We start from the raw sequence: 15194 nt of genomic DNA, 5'->3' as shown, positions 1-15194 counted from the left end.
AGTTTTGAAGATCTTAGTATGAATTATTTTATCAGATTTTCTACTGATACCACTCTGGAATTGGCCCTTAAAAGGTTGAGAAAAGGAAGGGGGAATGATTAGAAAATGAAATAGTCATATAGCATGAATAATCATATAGTCACTGGAGGGAAAAGAATTTTTAAATTAGGGTGTTGGAATAAATAAGAATGGTTTTTATCTTCTTTGCTGGAATTTGCCTAGTACCTGAGTATCATGAAAGCATGTTGGGATTGCTTTGTGGGGACAGTTATATCCTGGTTAAATATCACTTGGTATTTGTATAAAACCTGGCCTGCTTGAGTGAACATAGGTTTGAAACCTGTGGTGACTGCCAGGGAAAGTGTACTTTATGGTGAAAGAGTGAGTCGTTGTTAGGTTTGTTCCTTAACTTCTTATTATGTTCCAACAGGCTTGTTCATGGTCAGCCTTTCTAATTCTTGGTGTAGTGTTTTTGTCACAGAAGTGATGAATTTTTCAGATTGTGACAAGGTAGCTTCTTCAGGTGTTTTGAGGATGTGGAGACGGTAACTTAGTAGCCTGGTTGAATTTCTAACTCTCCTTCCCCTCCTGTTAGAACTTTTAGAGCCATCAGATAATATCTAAGTCTTTGGAGGTATTGAATGATATCTGTGGGGATTAAAGAATTCTTCCTAAAATATTGTTCATACTACTAGTCACAGATGTTATTTTCTAAATTTTACTTATAAAACTTTTTATTGTAATTTTGTCTATTAAATACGATGCTGCTTCTTCTTACAGCAAGTTGGAATTGACAGAGGTGATATACCAGATCTTTCACAGGTAAGTATTGTTGTAATGTCAGTCTCTGTCTGCTGTGTTCTACTAGGTCTGAAGGGTACAAAGATAAATAATATGCAGCTCTTGCTGTCAAGATCAGTGTATTTTTCTTGATTTTCAGTGTTTTGATGTATTGCTGATGATTGTTCTAACATTATAACCATATAGAAGGCTACTCATTTCTTGGTGGAGCCAGCCGGTGCTCTGCTGTTCTTTTAGTTTATTCCCTTTTAGTCTCTGTTTCTCATCATCATTACCACCCCCTCCGCCCCCCCGCCCCCTTCAGAAAGAACTGAACTTAGAGAATGGTGTTTTAAAAACAAAATCTTCACTGTACTGTTGGTAGAGAATTATCTTACACAGGATTTGTTTTTCTGGTTTTAAACCTTCCTCTTTGGCTCTTTGACTCAGGTAGATACATTGAGTTCAATTCAGTCTTCTCAGTTGTGTCTGACTCTTTGCGACCCCATGAATCACAGCACGCCAGGCCTCCTTGTCCATCACCAACTCCCGGAGTTCACCCAAACTCATGCCATCGAGTCGGTGATGCCATCCAGCCATCTCATCCTCTGTTGTCCCCTTCTCCTCCTGCCTCCAATCCCTCCCAGCATCAGAGTCTTTTCCAATGAGTCAACTCTTTGCATCAGGTGGCCAAAGTATTGGAGTTTCAGCTTCAGCATCAGTCCTTCCAAAGAACACCCAGGGCTGATCTCCAGATGGACTGGTTGGATCTCCTTGCAGTCCAAGGGACTCTCAAGAGTCTTCTCCAACACCACAGTTCAAAAGCATCAGTATAAACCTCAAAACATTGCTCTTAAGTTTGAGTCCTGGCTGTGGCACCAGCTGGCCCTGTGATCTGGGGAAGTTACTCTCTGTGCTCTAGTTTCGTTATTTCTAAAATGTAGATATTACAATACCCACCCACCTCAGTTGGGAGGATTAAGAGTTGACACCTAAAAACATTTAGCGCATTAAGCACTCAGTGTTAGCTACTATAATATTATTTTTTATTATCATTATCTTAAAAAAATTTTAGGAAGGAAATGTTAAACCTGCAGTTTTTTCTGGCCTTTTCTGGTGTTTGTTTACTGAGTATTAACAATGAAAGGACCTGGCATAAACTATCCTTTTATATCAACTCTCTCCTCAGTAGTTATCTCTTTTACCTTATTTTCAGTCATTCTGGGATTCTTTTAAATACTTTGCTTATTAATGGTTCTTACTGTTTTTCTCTGTACTCACTTGTTCTGATTTATCTCTTTGATCTCCAGGCTAAGGGTATATACTAGATCTGGTTATGAATTGTATGCAAATAAAAATTTTTGTATATGCCCACATGAAATAATTCGCCTGATTAAGATTGAGCACATTATTGCTATAGGCTAAGTGTGATAAGAGTCATTGTTTGAACAGTATAAACTGATTTGACAGTTTCACATGGGAAGGGAGTTTGGGGGAGAATGGATACATATATATAATATATGTAATTATGTATATAATTATAATATAATATATGTATATATATTGTAATATATATAATATATATAATATGGCTGAGTCCCTTTGCTGTCCACCTGAAACTGTCACAGCATTGTTAATGGGCTATATGCCAATATAAATGAAAAGTTTAAATAAATTTAAAAGTAAAAAGATCAGCCTTAGGCCATACTATCATATGTGTCTGTACTTTAGTATTCATGGTATTGTACTTTAGGAAAGATGGTAGTTATACACAAGTGGAAATTTGAGATTATTTACTCTTTTTTTGTTTGTTATAAATTGTTCTTTTTAGGATGTGAAGCATCACATTTCCTTCATCTTTTGTAATGTGGATTTGACTTTGAAAAAATAGATATATTTAAAAGGGATTTAAGATATAGTTATTAATTATCATACCTAGGTAGTTTAAGTATTTGTAAGCACAACTTAAATGTTTCAGAAAAAAATACATAGTTTAAATGACCTCAGTTTTAATTTAAGATTCTTCAGCATAGTAGTTAGTATCTGGGCTTTCAGGCGGGACACAGCTTACACTCTGTGCTGGTTCCTGCTATGTATCAGATACGTGATCTGGGCCAAGTTCATGTTCTGTTTCAGGTTGTTTACTTGTACAGTGGATATGGTAGTCCTGTCTTTCTCACAGATTCGGTGATGGCATACAGGGTAGCTCGCACAGTGCCCGTTGTGTTACAGGAGCTTTTAAAGTGTTAATCGCTGTTAGTAACACTCTCCTCATCGTCTCTGGCATAGCCTAGATGGTAGTTGGCCTGCTGATTTGTTGGGGTTGAGGGATTGCACGTGTATCCTCAGATCAGCACAAAAGTTCTTGTTTCCTACCATGTCTGTCTTGTGCTACGGCCTTGATATAGAGAGAGAAAATACAGGATGAAGTTGTTCAGGTCATAGTTGACAGAGAAATTAGTACTGTCTCTTCCAACTGCTTTTGGATACCTGTAATTCAGAAACTTTATATCAAATCCTAAAGAATATTTGCCACTGATGTATTTTAAAAGTAGTGAACAGTTCCTTTTTAGCTCACTGAAAAAGTTCCCTTTTGAAAATAAGTAATTAACTGTTCATATTCAGTTGAGATTTGACACATAGACTGAGGGTTTCAAGCTAGTCTTTAAAAAAAAAATTGAGGTAAGTATCTGTTTGAATGAGGGTTGATAACTGTAAGCACTCGTATAATCAATACACCATTTAAGATGTAAATTGTTTCCATCAGCCTCTGTCCGCCTCCAGTCACCCCTAGTCCGCTCCACACAAATCACTATTTTGAATTCTAATAGAGTAATTTTTATCAGTTTTTGAATTTAACATAAATAGGATCATGTGACTATTTTTATGTCTGGCTTCTTTTGCTCATCATAATGTTTTGAGAGCTGTCTATATGTTAGATATACCATTAATTAATTCTTTTTAATTGCTGAATAGTATTCCATCATGTGAATTGACCATAGTTTTATCTCTTTTCTAAATTAGAAAATTTGGAAATTTTTGGATTATGTACAGTTTTTTAACTGTTGTAAATAAAGCTGGGGCTTCCCTGGTGTCTCAGCAGTAAAGAATCCGCCTGCAGTGCAGGAGATACAAGAAACTTGGGTTTGTTCCCTGAATTGGGAAGATCCCCTGGAGAAGGAAAATGGCAGCCCACTCCGGTATTCTTGCCTGGGAAATCCCATGGACAGAGGAGCCTGGCAGGCTATAGTCCATTGGGTCACAAAAGTCAGACACGACTTAGCTACTAAACCACCAAATAAAGGTGCTTACAACAAGTCTTTTCTTGTGGAGATATGCTTCTCTCTTAAATAAACAGTTAGAAATGGAATTGAGTGATTAAGGTAGGTGTATATTTAGCTTTCTTAAAAAAAAAAAATCCATGTCTTTTTTCAGGGTAGGCGTATTCCCACCAGCATTGTATGAGAGTTATATTTGCTCTGTATCCTCAACATTTGATGTTGCTAGTCTGTGTAACCATCTAGTGAGTCAGAAGTTGGATCTCATTATGATTTTTTGTTTCCTTGATGTTAATTTTCAGTTTCATTTGTCAGTTTCAAAACGGTGTTTGGACACTTTCAGTTACTCAGTATTTATTAAGTACTAGGAGCTCACTCGGAGAAGGCAGTGGCAACCCACTGCAGTACTCTTGCCTGGAAAATCCCTTGGACGGAGTAGCCTGGTAGGCTGCAGTCCATGGGGTTGCTAAGAGTCGGACACGGCTGAGCGACTTCACTTTCACTTTTCACTTTCCTGCATTGGAGAAGGAAATGGCTACCCACTCCAGTGTTCTTGCCTGGAGAATCCCAGGGACGGGGGAGCCTGGTGGGCTGCTGTCTGTGGGGTCGCACAGAGTTGGGCACGACTTAAGCAACTTAGCAGCAGCAGGAGCTCACTCAGCAATATGTCCAGCTTTTAGGATTGTTTGTATTCAAAATTTAAATAAGTTAAATCTGAAAAAATTGCAGGATCCTCTTAATGTTTTATGTTCACATAGACTTAGTTTTTATCGCTTTGATTATTTGTTAATACTCTTACCAGATGATGCTTATGTAATAAAAATAATAGTGTCATTCTTAATAGCTAAAATGCCATTGTTAATTAGTTCAGGGGGAATATACCTATTTATTTTTCTTTATTGTATTAGATGATTCTTGATTTATTTTGAGTAATGGTGTGATTATCATGAAAGTCTTAATATTTGTACAATTTTAGGCCCCCAGTAGTCTTCTTGATGCTTTGGAACAACATTTAGCTTCCTTGGAAGGAAAGAAAATCAAAGATTCTACAGCTGCAAGCAGGTACATTATTCTTTGTGGGGCAAAGAGAGGTAGTGCTGTTTCTGAGAAAGTAGTAGATGAGTCTAGCTGAAGTTCCAAGTTATTTAATTTTTCTTTATCTTGATTTCACCATTTATAAGTCATTTATTAATAGTATCAACCTCAGAGAGTTGCTCTTAAAGATTAATACATGTAAGTTTTTGTGGCAGTTTCTAATTTTCAGTAAATGTTAGCATTTGTTAAGATGATGACAGTAACTGTGTGGTTTAGAATGGTGTTCATAATGTTAGTATTTCTCTTAAAGATGAAATGCATGGGTTCATATGGTGTATTATAATTATAAGGCTCCTTTTTACAAATTTGATTCACCCTCACAAATAGCCCTGTGAAATATGCAGTAGTAATTCAGGGACTCAGAACTAGGATGTCCAACATAAGATTTCATCATCTTTTCTTTAATGCCAGTTCTTGGGGGTGATTGGTGACATATTTTCATCATTCTGTTAGACTTTTAGCTGATTTCCAAGACTAAAACCAATGAACCTAGCAAATCAAAAATAATATAGATCATCTCTTATTGACCTTGTAATGTTGTTATTGTGTTGGTTAGTAGAAGAAAAACTTTTGTATAAATTATGATTAGAACTTTCCTTCTTTTTGATGTGATTTTTCTAATAGGTTTTTAGAAATGTAAGGCCCAATTATTTGAGCAAGTAATGCAAAACATAGCCAAGTAGCTTCAGGTATACTGATTTACCTTATATGTTTTTTTAATCTCTAATATTTTCAAATTTCTTTAGAACAGTATTACTCTTCCTTTGTCGTCAGAGTTTTATCTTTATATTGGCTCATTTATAAAATTGATTTTTATATAAAACTTGAATAGTTTTTCTACTTGTTTACTTAGAGGAGAAATTAATGGTGTTTGGTGTGTGATAAAGGAAAATTAATAGCAGTCCCTGAGGAGTAGTTTCAGGTTAGAATTCTTTACCAAACATGTTTATTTTGCCTAGAATTAACATATGGAAAGTAAATGTTGGGGTTTATGATCTTGTAAGTTTTTGATATAAGGGAAAGGAGATGGCTTGCTGTGAATCCACCAGTGAGGAATGAGGAATTACATACGCATGTGCAAATATAGTATGTTTGAAAAGAAAATTCCAGCTTGGCGAAAGGGTAGCAGATAGAAAGGAGGTGCCAAATGGACTGGTGACTGGGATGACGTTAGTCTTCCATTGGGAGAACCTATGGGCCCTCTGGGAATGACATCATATCTACATACGCATTATTTATTGCTGGTTCTTGTATTTTCGTGTTCTGTAGTAGTACTGCCAAAACCCAGGTTGTAAATTAGCAGGTCACTTCTTAATGAGAAATTCGATGTGTTTTACCCGTTAGGGTTTTCCCTGAAGTATGTGAACTTTTTTCCAGTTGCATTGGATCCCTCCCTTGGGCTTGGAAGAGGCAGTGTCCTTCACCTTTATTGTGAATCCTTTCCAAATCCTTTCCAAAGTCTAACATTTAGTTTAAAATATTAATAATAAATGAATGTATGTGTAAATCAGCTAATTTCTTAATCATACTCTAGATGAGTGGCTAGAATATTTCTTCTGAAGTACTGATGTTGACTCCATAGGTTTAGTTCATAATTATAGTATCTGTCCATGGCTACCCTGCTAAACCATTTTGTAACCAGGATGTAATGTGAAACGTTTGGCCAAAAACTGAATTAATTACTTTTGCCTGATTATCCTAGGGCAACAACACTTTCCAACGCAGTCTCTTCCCTGGCAAGCACTGGCCTGTCTCTTACCAAAGTGGATGAAAGGGAAAAGCAGGCAGCATTAGAAGAAGAACAGGCTCGTTTAAAAGCTTTAAAGGTAGGTGTATGCGTTCTCTTAAATTATTTGGAAAAGCAAGTATAAGTGCTCATAAAGTAGTTGGGACTTCCATACAGACTAACAGTATTTAATAAATATTTGTACAAACAAGATGAAATTTAGTAGTCTGAATTTTTCATCCTGACATTGAACAATTGACAGTACAGAGAATACCTTTCTGCTATCAAAACAAAATTAGAAAACACTTTCTTTCAAAGGCCTTACAAATTGGTCTGGTTTCTAGGTTCCTTATGGTAGTGCCCTTTCTCAACAGGAGCAGCGCCTAAAAGAACTTGCAAAGAAACCTCATACCTCTTTAACAACTGCAGCCTCTCCTGTGTCCACCTCAGCAGGGAGTGTAATGACTGCACCAGCCATTGACATATTTTCTACCCCCAGTTCTTCTAACAGGTAGGTGGAATGCTGCGCTTACCTTTGAATGCCTAGGTATAAAGATATATTAATTGTGCAGAGCTTTTCAGGTTTAATTTGATACCAGATTTTCATAATCATGAATTCACACAAAGAAGGTAGTAATAAACGGTGGTAGTGAATAATAGCTAAATACAAAGTGATAAGAGTTTATATTTTGAATATTTAAAAAATGGAAGATGGTTAAATGATAAATTTATACCAGTTAGAGGGTGGTGGTTTTTCTCTGGGCAAATGTTCCATTGTAAAAATATAAAAGTTAACTATTAGTTATACACATTTGTGAAGTTTCTAATGGTTCAAGACCTTGTGTATAACTCTTGGATATGTACGTATGATACCTAATTTCAGAATATCCTTTCATTAGATACTTATAAAGTTTTTCACTTCTAGTCCCTTAGGTAACTTGAAACACAGTAAGAGTTAGTTGCTAGATTTCTGTGGTAATTGAACCCTATCAACCCAACTTCAGTAATCCTGTTGCCTAGTTTAAGCTACTTAACAATAGAAATATTTTAATTTCAGGCAAATAGAATAACTGGCTTTTTAAAAATCCCTCCTGTGTTTTACCTTAAAGTGATTTAGAGTATAAGAATCCTGGTTTGTTTTATTTTTTAAATCTCAGTTTCCAGACAAGATAATGTACAGATTATGGTTCCCAGTCTTAGCCACCATCAGAATCACAGATTTATGAGCCCCACCTCTAGAGTTTCTGGTTCAGTAGCTGTAGGGTAAGGACCAAGAATTTTCATATCTGTCAGCGTTGTAGGATCACTAATATAGGGTTTAACATGGTACTGCTTGTTCATTTGCTGAGTCACGTCTGACTCTTTGCAACCACATGTACTATAGTATACCAGGCTTCCCTTTCCTTTGCTATCACCTGAAATTTGTTCAGACTCATGTCCATTGAGTCAGCGATGCCATCCAACCATCTCATCCTTTGTTGTCCTCTTCTCTTCCTGCCTCCAGTCTTTCCCAACATCAGGCTCTTCGCATCAGGTGGACAAAGTATTGGGAGTTTCAGCATCAGTCCTTTCAATGAATATTAAGGGTTGATTTTCTTTAGTTAGGATTGACTGGTTTAATACCATGGACACGGTGCTTATTGCATGGTAAATGCCACATGGAGAGTGATGCTTGCTTGTTTTCCTTTGATTTTGTTGTTGCTGTTTATTAACTTATCCTTAAACGATCTTCTCTTCAACTTACCTACTCCTGTCAGAGTTCAGTGTAACTTAACTGCTGCCTGCTCCCAAAAGTCTTAGTAGATGTTGTATTTAGTTTCGTGTTTTTCTTTCTTTCAGTTTTGTCTTTTTGTTTTGATTTTTTTTTCTTTTTTATTTTTTTAAATTTTAAAATCTTTAATTCTTACATGCGTTCCCAAACATGAACCCCCCTCCCACCTCCCTCCCCATAACATCTCAGTGGGTCATCCCCATGCACCAACCCCAAGCATGCTGTATCCTGTGTCAGACATAGACTGGCGATTCAATTCTTACATGATAGTATACATGATAGAATGCCATTCTCCAAAATCATCCCACCCTCTGCCTCTCCCTCTGAGTCCAAAAGTCCGTTATACACAGCTGTGTCTTTTTTCCTGTCTTGCATACAGGGTCGTCATTGCCATCTTTCTAAATTCCATATATATGTGTTAGTATACTGTATTGGTGTTTTTCTTTCTGGCTTACTTCACTCTGTATAATCGGCTCCAGTTTCATCCATCTCATCAGAACTGATTCAAATGAATTCTTTTTAACAGCTGAGTAATACTCCATTGTGTATATGTACCACAGCATTCTTATCCATTCATCTGCTGATGGACATCTAGGTTGTTTCCATGTCCTGGCTATTATAAACAGTGCTGCGATGAACATTGGGGTACATGTGTCTCTTTCAATTCTGGTTTCCTCGGAGTGTATGCCCAGCAGTGGGATTGCTGGGTCATAAGGTAGTTCTGTTTGCAATTTTTTAAGGAATCTCCACACTGTTCTCCATAGTGGCTGTACTAGTTTGCATTCCCACCAACAGTGTAGGAGGGTTCCCTTTTCTCCACACCCTCTCCAGCATTTATTGCTTGCAGATTTTTGGATCGCAGCCATTCTGACTGGTGTGAAGTGGTACCTCATTGAGGTTTTGATTTGCATTTCTCTGATAATGAGTGATGTTGAACAAAATAGAAAGCCCAGAGATAAATCCACACACATATGGACACCTTATCTTTGACAAAGGAGGCAAGAATATACAATGGAGTAAAGACAATCTCTTTAACAAGTGGTGCTGGGAAAACTGGTCAACCACTTGTAAAAGAATGAAACTAGATCACTTTCTAACACCGCACACAAAAATAAACTCAAAATGGATTAAAGATCTAAATGTAAGACCAGAAACTATAAAACTCCTAGAGGAGAACATAGGCAAAACACTCTCAGACATAAATCACAGCAGGATCCTCTATGATCCACCTCCCAGAATTCTGGAAATAAAAGCAAAAATAAACAAATGGGGTCTAATTAAAATTTAAAGCTTCTGCACAACAAAGGAAACTATAAGCAAGGTGAAAAGACAGCCTTCTGAATGGGAGAAAATAATAGCAAATGAAGCAACTGACAAACAACTAATCTCAAAAATATACAAGCAACTCATGCAGCTCAATTCCAGAAAAATAAATGACCCAATCAAAAAATGGGCCAAACAACTAAATAGACATTTCTCCAAAGAAGACATACAGATGGCTAACAAACACATGAAAAGATGTTTTGATTTTTGTATAATACTCTCCTTAATCCCCAGTAACATCAGACCCATTAAGTGTTAAGTTTTTGTCTTAGGGATCTTAGAAAGAAGCCTGTCTAAGCAGGGTAAGAGGATGCGGGTAAATAGAAAAGAATGTTAAATATTTGAGGATAAAACAAATCAATTGATAAAGATCTAATATTTTTATTTCACTTAATACATTAAACATTTTCACCTTTTTAATAGTAATTAAGGACAAATCTTACAGCCTATTATGTAACACTTACTGCATAGTCTATATTTTTCCCCAAAGCACTAAATACATTTGTATTTTTATTTACTTATAACACTATATTTTACATCTAAAAGATACATCTTCAAAACTTTTTATTTTTGAATAAGTGTAAGTTAAACTATGAATAAGTGTAAGTTAAACTATGCTGAGGTACAAATAATGCCTCAGTGCTTAGAAACTGGAATCTTATTTGTTTCTTAATCATGTAAAAGTCTCATGGTAAGATATATGTAAGTTGTATTGTGTAAGGGGGTGGCTCTGTTACAAGTTTATATCATATATGCATGTTTAATTTTTTCCCTGTGTTACTGATATGCTTGATATTTGAAGCAATAGAGGTAATATTAATAGGTATTTTACTTTGTTGGAGTTTTGGTATTAAAAATGTAATTGGAGTTTTAAATATTAAAAAACACATTTCTTAGAAAAACTAATTTGTCATGTATTTCGTAATTTGGAATTATGTTGTTTAGGTACTAGGTGCTTTTCAATAAAGAGACTAATTTTTTCCTGAGCAAGACCTTGATTCTTTCCAAAATGGCTATTATTACTTGAATCCTCTCTAAACTTAAGATATGGTACTTGAATCATTTTCTAGGTCTCCTTTGAAATATGCTGTTATACAAGGGACATGCAACTCTTTCTTGCTAAAACTGTTCTTCCTTTTGAGATTTATATTATTGGGACTTTTTTCTCATTTAAAAAAAATGTTTTTATTTACTGGAATGGGTGAGAGGAGTGACTAATACAGCAAAGTCTAATAAATAAATCGTATTTTCAAAATATCTTTCTAGCACATCAAAGCTACCAAATGATCTGCTTGATTTGCAGCAGCCAACTTTTCACCCATCTGTACTTTCAATGTCAACTGCTTCTCAGGTAGCAAGTACATGGGGAGGTAAGCATTAATGAATCTACTTTGTATGTTGTATAGGCATCTCCCTTCCCCTTTTTGTGGGATTTACTTGCTTTCACTTGACACATGAGAACTTGAAATATATTAATATGACAGTGAAGTTGTTTTGCCCCTTGAAGACATTTTCATTTATTAATAAATATAATTTTGGAATATATGTTCAGTTAAATTATGAAATGAGATTTAATGCAGATGAAGAAGGACCAAATATGTTTAAGTGTGAAATTATTCTTTCAATGTTGAATTTCTGTTCTGTTACCCAGAAATACATAATGGGTATTTTACTTTTGGTATAGAAAAAAAAATTTACTTGCAGAGGGGAAAACTCATCTATTGAAGTTCTAATTAAGTTCAGGAAGTAGTATCAGGCAGTGCACTATCTTGTCATGACAAACTTTTGCTAGTTATATTTAAAATTTTCATTTAATTCAGATTTTGGTATTCAAAGAATTTTCCCCTAGTACCAACAGGAAAGTTTGCTGCTCTTGAGTAGTTCTTTGACCTTAAGGTGAACATATTATGTTCATGACCCAGCATTTTTGAAGAGCGAGCCATGTCAGTTTTTAAGTTAGACATTTAGTATGTTTTCAAATCATTTCCTTTGGTTTTGGTACTTCTGTTTGTATTTATATAAATATTATTTTACAAACAGTCAAAAAATTTTATGAGAGGGGAAGATATTCTGAGAAAGGACATTGTCAAGAAAACTGTTAGAGAATGGCAAACTACCTTAAACTTCATGCTGGCTCACATGTAAAATCTAACTTGAGTGGCTTACCTCTCAGAGCAGGGATTCATTGTTCTAGTGGAGTTTTATGATATATTAGACTTTTTTCCTTTATTTTAATAATTTGAGTTAATAACTTTTGGGGTTTTTTTTAATAGTTATTTCTTAAGACCCAGTTTTATATAACGGAACATAAACTATGTGAATAGTTTATATAATGGAACATAAACTATGTGAATAGGAGCTCTAAAATATTTTGTTGAGTGATATATCCCTGATGGATTGAACATTTCTTGGTATATAGCAGGTACTTTGTAAATGCTTTTTGAGTCAGTAGATGTTTTGCTTTTAGGGGGCAGATTATTTCTGGTTCAAGACAGGATAGGGAAAAGGAATAGTAAAACACTAAAATACTAGGTTTTTAGACGAATTTTGTGAGCTATCACTTTATTTTAAAAACTAATTGAGCTAAATCTTAAGATCTAGGAGTAATTTCTAAAAGTAGTAAGCTAGTTCAAAGTCAGTGAATTTTTCAGAATTATTTAAATGAGCTGTAGACAGCATATTAGGGTTAAGAGAAATGAATTTCTTAATAGCCTAATGATAATTACAATTTTAGGATTTTTAATCTGGCAAAATTTGCATGCTTATTTCCTGCTTATTGTGAATTGCTTATTAATAGGATTAACAGGACCATTCAAGCAGTTTTAATTTGCTTACCTTTAAAGAAGCAAACTATAGTTTTTTGAAATTAAGGCTAAAAAGTTGTATTACTGCAGAGATGAAAACTTTTACAGAAGACTTAGTAGAACTAATATAACATTTTAGTGAAACTGAACTGGGTGTTAGTTTCATCTGGATACCATATACAATTGTAACAATAGCAAATCAAAGTTTCTGTTTAGAATCATTGAGCTCACATATGAAAGCAGATAGACTGTTACTGTGGGAGAATAATTTTAAGTAATTTCAGTATGTAAAAATTGTTTTATAGTCTGTTAGAAGAATTATCTGATAGCAGTTTGTGTATAGAATGTTGGAGTACATTTAATTATGTTATACTTTTCTATTTTAGGTTATTTTGGTTATGTACTGTTTTTGTCAAAATTTCCCCCGTATTTTAACATTAGGCTTGCTATCTAAATGTGGCACTGTAAAAATTGTTCTGAAAAAAAAAAAGTATTACTATACTATACTATAAGGTATAGTTGGGAGTATTACTATACTATACTATACTATACTATAAGGTATAGTTGGGAGTATTACTATACTATACTGTACTATACTATGCTATACTATACTATACTATACTATACTATACTATAAGGTATAGTTGGGAGCAGAGGCAGTAGCAATTGACTACTGTTTTTCCAAAAGCTTACAGTTATATATGAGGAAAGCATGGTGATCTGACTATAAGCCCCTCAATTTAAGAAAAATGAAACTTTGCCTTTTATTTGGCTTCTGTGTTGGCAATAACTGCAAAGTTTTGACTTATGCATAAAGAGATAGCCGAAGAGTATTTTAAGCCAAGAACTCTTAATACTTAATCATTGTATTGTTCATAACCATGACATTCAGGTTAAGATATTTTCCTTTATTTTTAAAATTAAAGTTACTAAGATAATAAGTCTTTTATATAAAGCTTTGATCATAACAGTAAATTCCAGAAGGTACTTTTTGAAGTTAACCATTTACCTGAACATTTGAAATATGTAGCATTTTGTATCATGCTTTTATAGCATGTTACAAAACAAAGATTAGATTTTTTTTATAATTCTAAAATATTATTTAATGTTTTTATTGCTCTCATTTGCTGAAAATGAATATCAGCAACAGATTTGGTATTTAATTTAGTTCTTATCATAGGCACCACAGAGATGGTGTGCATTTCCACTCACAGCTAGGGTAGTGGTAAACAGTTAAGAGGAAGTAAGGTTTGCCTGTTTATATGAGAGGTATGTAAGTAAGATTGTACCTTTAAATGAACATTGAAGAGAATACAAGCTCGCTTGTTTCTTTCATTCCATTATTAACGAGCCTTTGATTTTTCAAGAAATGGTCTGGAGTCGAACACGCAATTGCTATTGAATACTAATAGCTGAGATTTCAGTTTTTACCACCTTAAAAACTGAGTTATAGCAAATCTAGAGATACACATTATTTTCAGCTTAGTACACTGTTGTATATTTTAAGCAAGATTTCAAAATTTATTTCAGGCAAAAAAGAATGACCCATTCTTAAGTTTAATTTCTTTCTCAGCTGGCATAAAACACACATTATGAAAACACTCATTAAAAATACATCATGAAAACACTCAATTTTCTGTGTGCAAATGTAGATATCAGATATTTATCTCAAGACTGAAAAAATGACTGGTACTATTTTAATCTTTAAGTTTTTGGATTATTTTTCTACATAAAATTAAACTTTCAAGTGAATAATGATAATAGAAAAAAGTAATTAAAATATACAGAATTTTAGAGTTGCCAGGCTGATAAAGTTTAAGTTGGAATAACTGGAATATTATTGCTATTTTTTTATCTTTAATGAATTTGAATTAATTTTTATAGTATAATTAAATCTAAATGATGATATCCACTATACCATAGTAGAAATGTTTTGTCAAGGTAGATTAAAAGCTGGTTTTTCTTATTGTCTGATTGATCTAAATGTACAGATGCACTTACATTTTTCTGCATACTCTGTAGGGTGTTTCATATAATAGGAAATGATTGATATTAAGTGCTTAGGTAAAAAGTATCAGTCAACAGAGTAGCAGATGAGTAACTTTTTCCAGACATGTCTTTTCTCAAAAACCTAATGAATCTGTTGTAGAAATGTGTATACTCTTTTTGAATGACTTCTCTCATGGTTGCTTCTGCATGGATAACTAGATAGAGTTTTTGTGTTACTTACTTGTCCAGCAAAGTATAATGTACTTTAAAAGCCCTATGCCACTATCAGATATTTCAGAGTAGTATTAATACTTTGAACTGAACTGATCAGCTCTAAACTTAATGCAGCTCCTTTCTTATACAAGAAGGAGTTAGAGTGGTCATCATCGCATTTGTATTTTAGTACAAAAAGCGAATCTTATTTCTGA

General features: G+C 34.4%; 1 protein-coding gene across 8 annotated transcripts in view; it reads left to right on the top strand.

Moving 5' to 3' along the window:
* The window catches only part of PICALM (phosphatidylinositol binding clathrin assembly protein), a 98496-nt gene that overhangs the window by 51929 nt on the left and 31373 nt on the right, over positions 1-15194 (top strand). For all 8 annotated transcript variants that reach the window (XM_068977147.1, XM_068977145.1, XM_068977146.1 and 5 more), the window contains exons 8-12: positions 781-822; positions 5035-5120; positions 6856-6979; positions 7254-7390; positions 11240-11343. In XM_068977147.1, coding sequence (XP_068833248.1) covers positions 781-822; positions 5035-5120; positions 6856-6979; positions 7254-7390; positions 11240-11343 — 493 coding nt within the window. The remainder of the gene's footprint in view (positions 1-780; positions 823-5034; positions 5121-6855; positions 6980-7253; positions 7391-11239; positions 11344-15194) is intronic.

Source organism: Capricornis sumatraensis, chromosome 8 (assembly GCF_032405125.1).
Source record: "Capricornis sumatraensis isolate serow.1 chromosome 8, serow.2, whole genome shotgun sequence".
NCBI lineage: Eukaryota > Metazoa > Chordata > Mammalia > Artiodactyla > Bovidae > Capricornis > Capricornis sumatraensis.
Note: the sequence above shows the minus strand (reverse complement) of the source record. Positions and strands in the feature narration are given on the sequence as shown.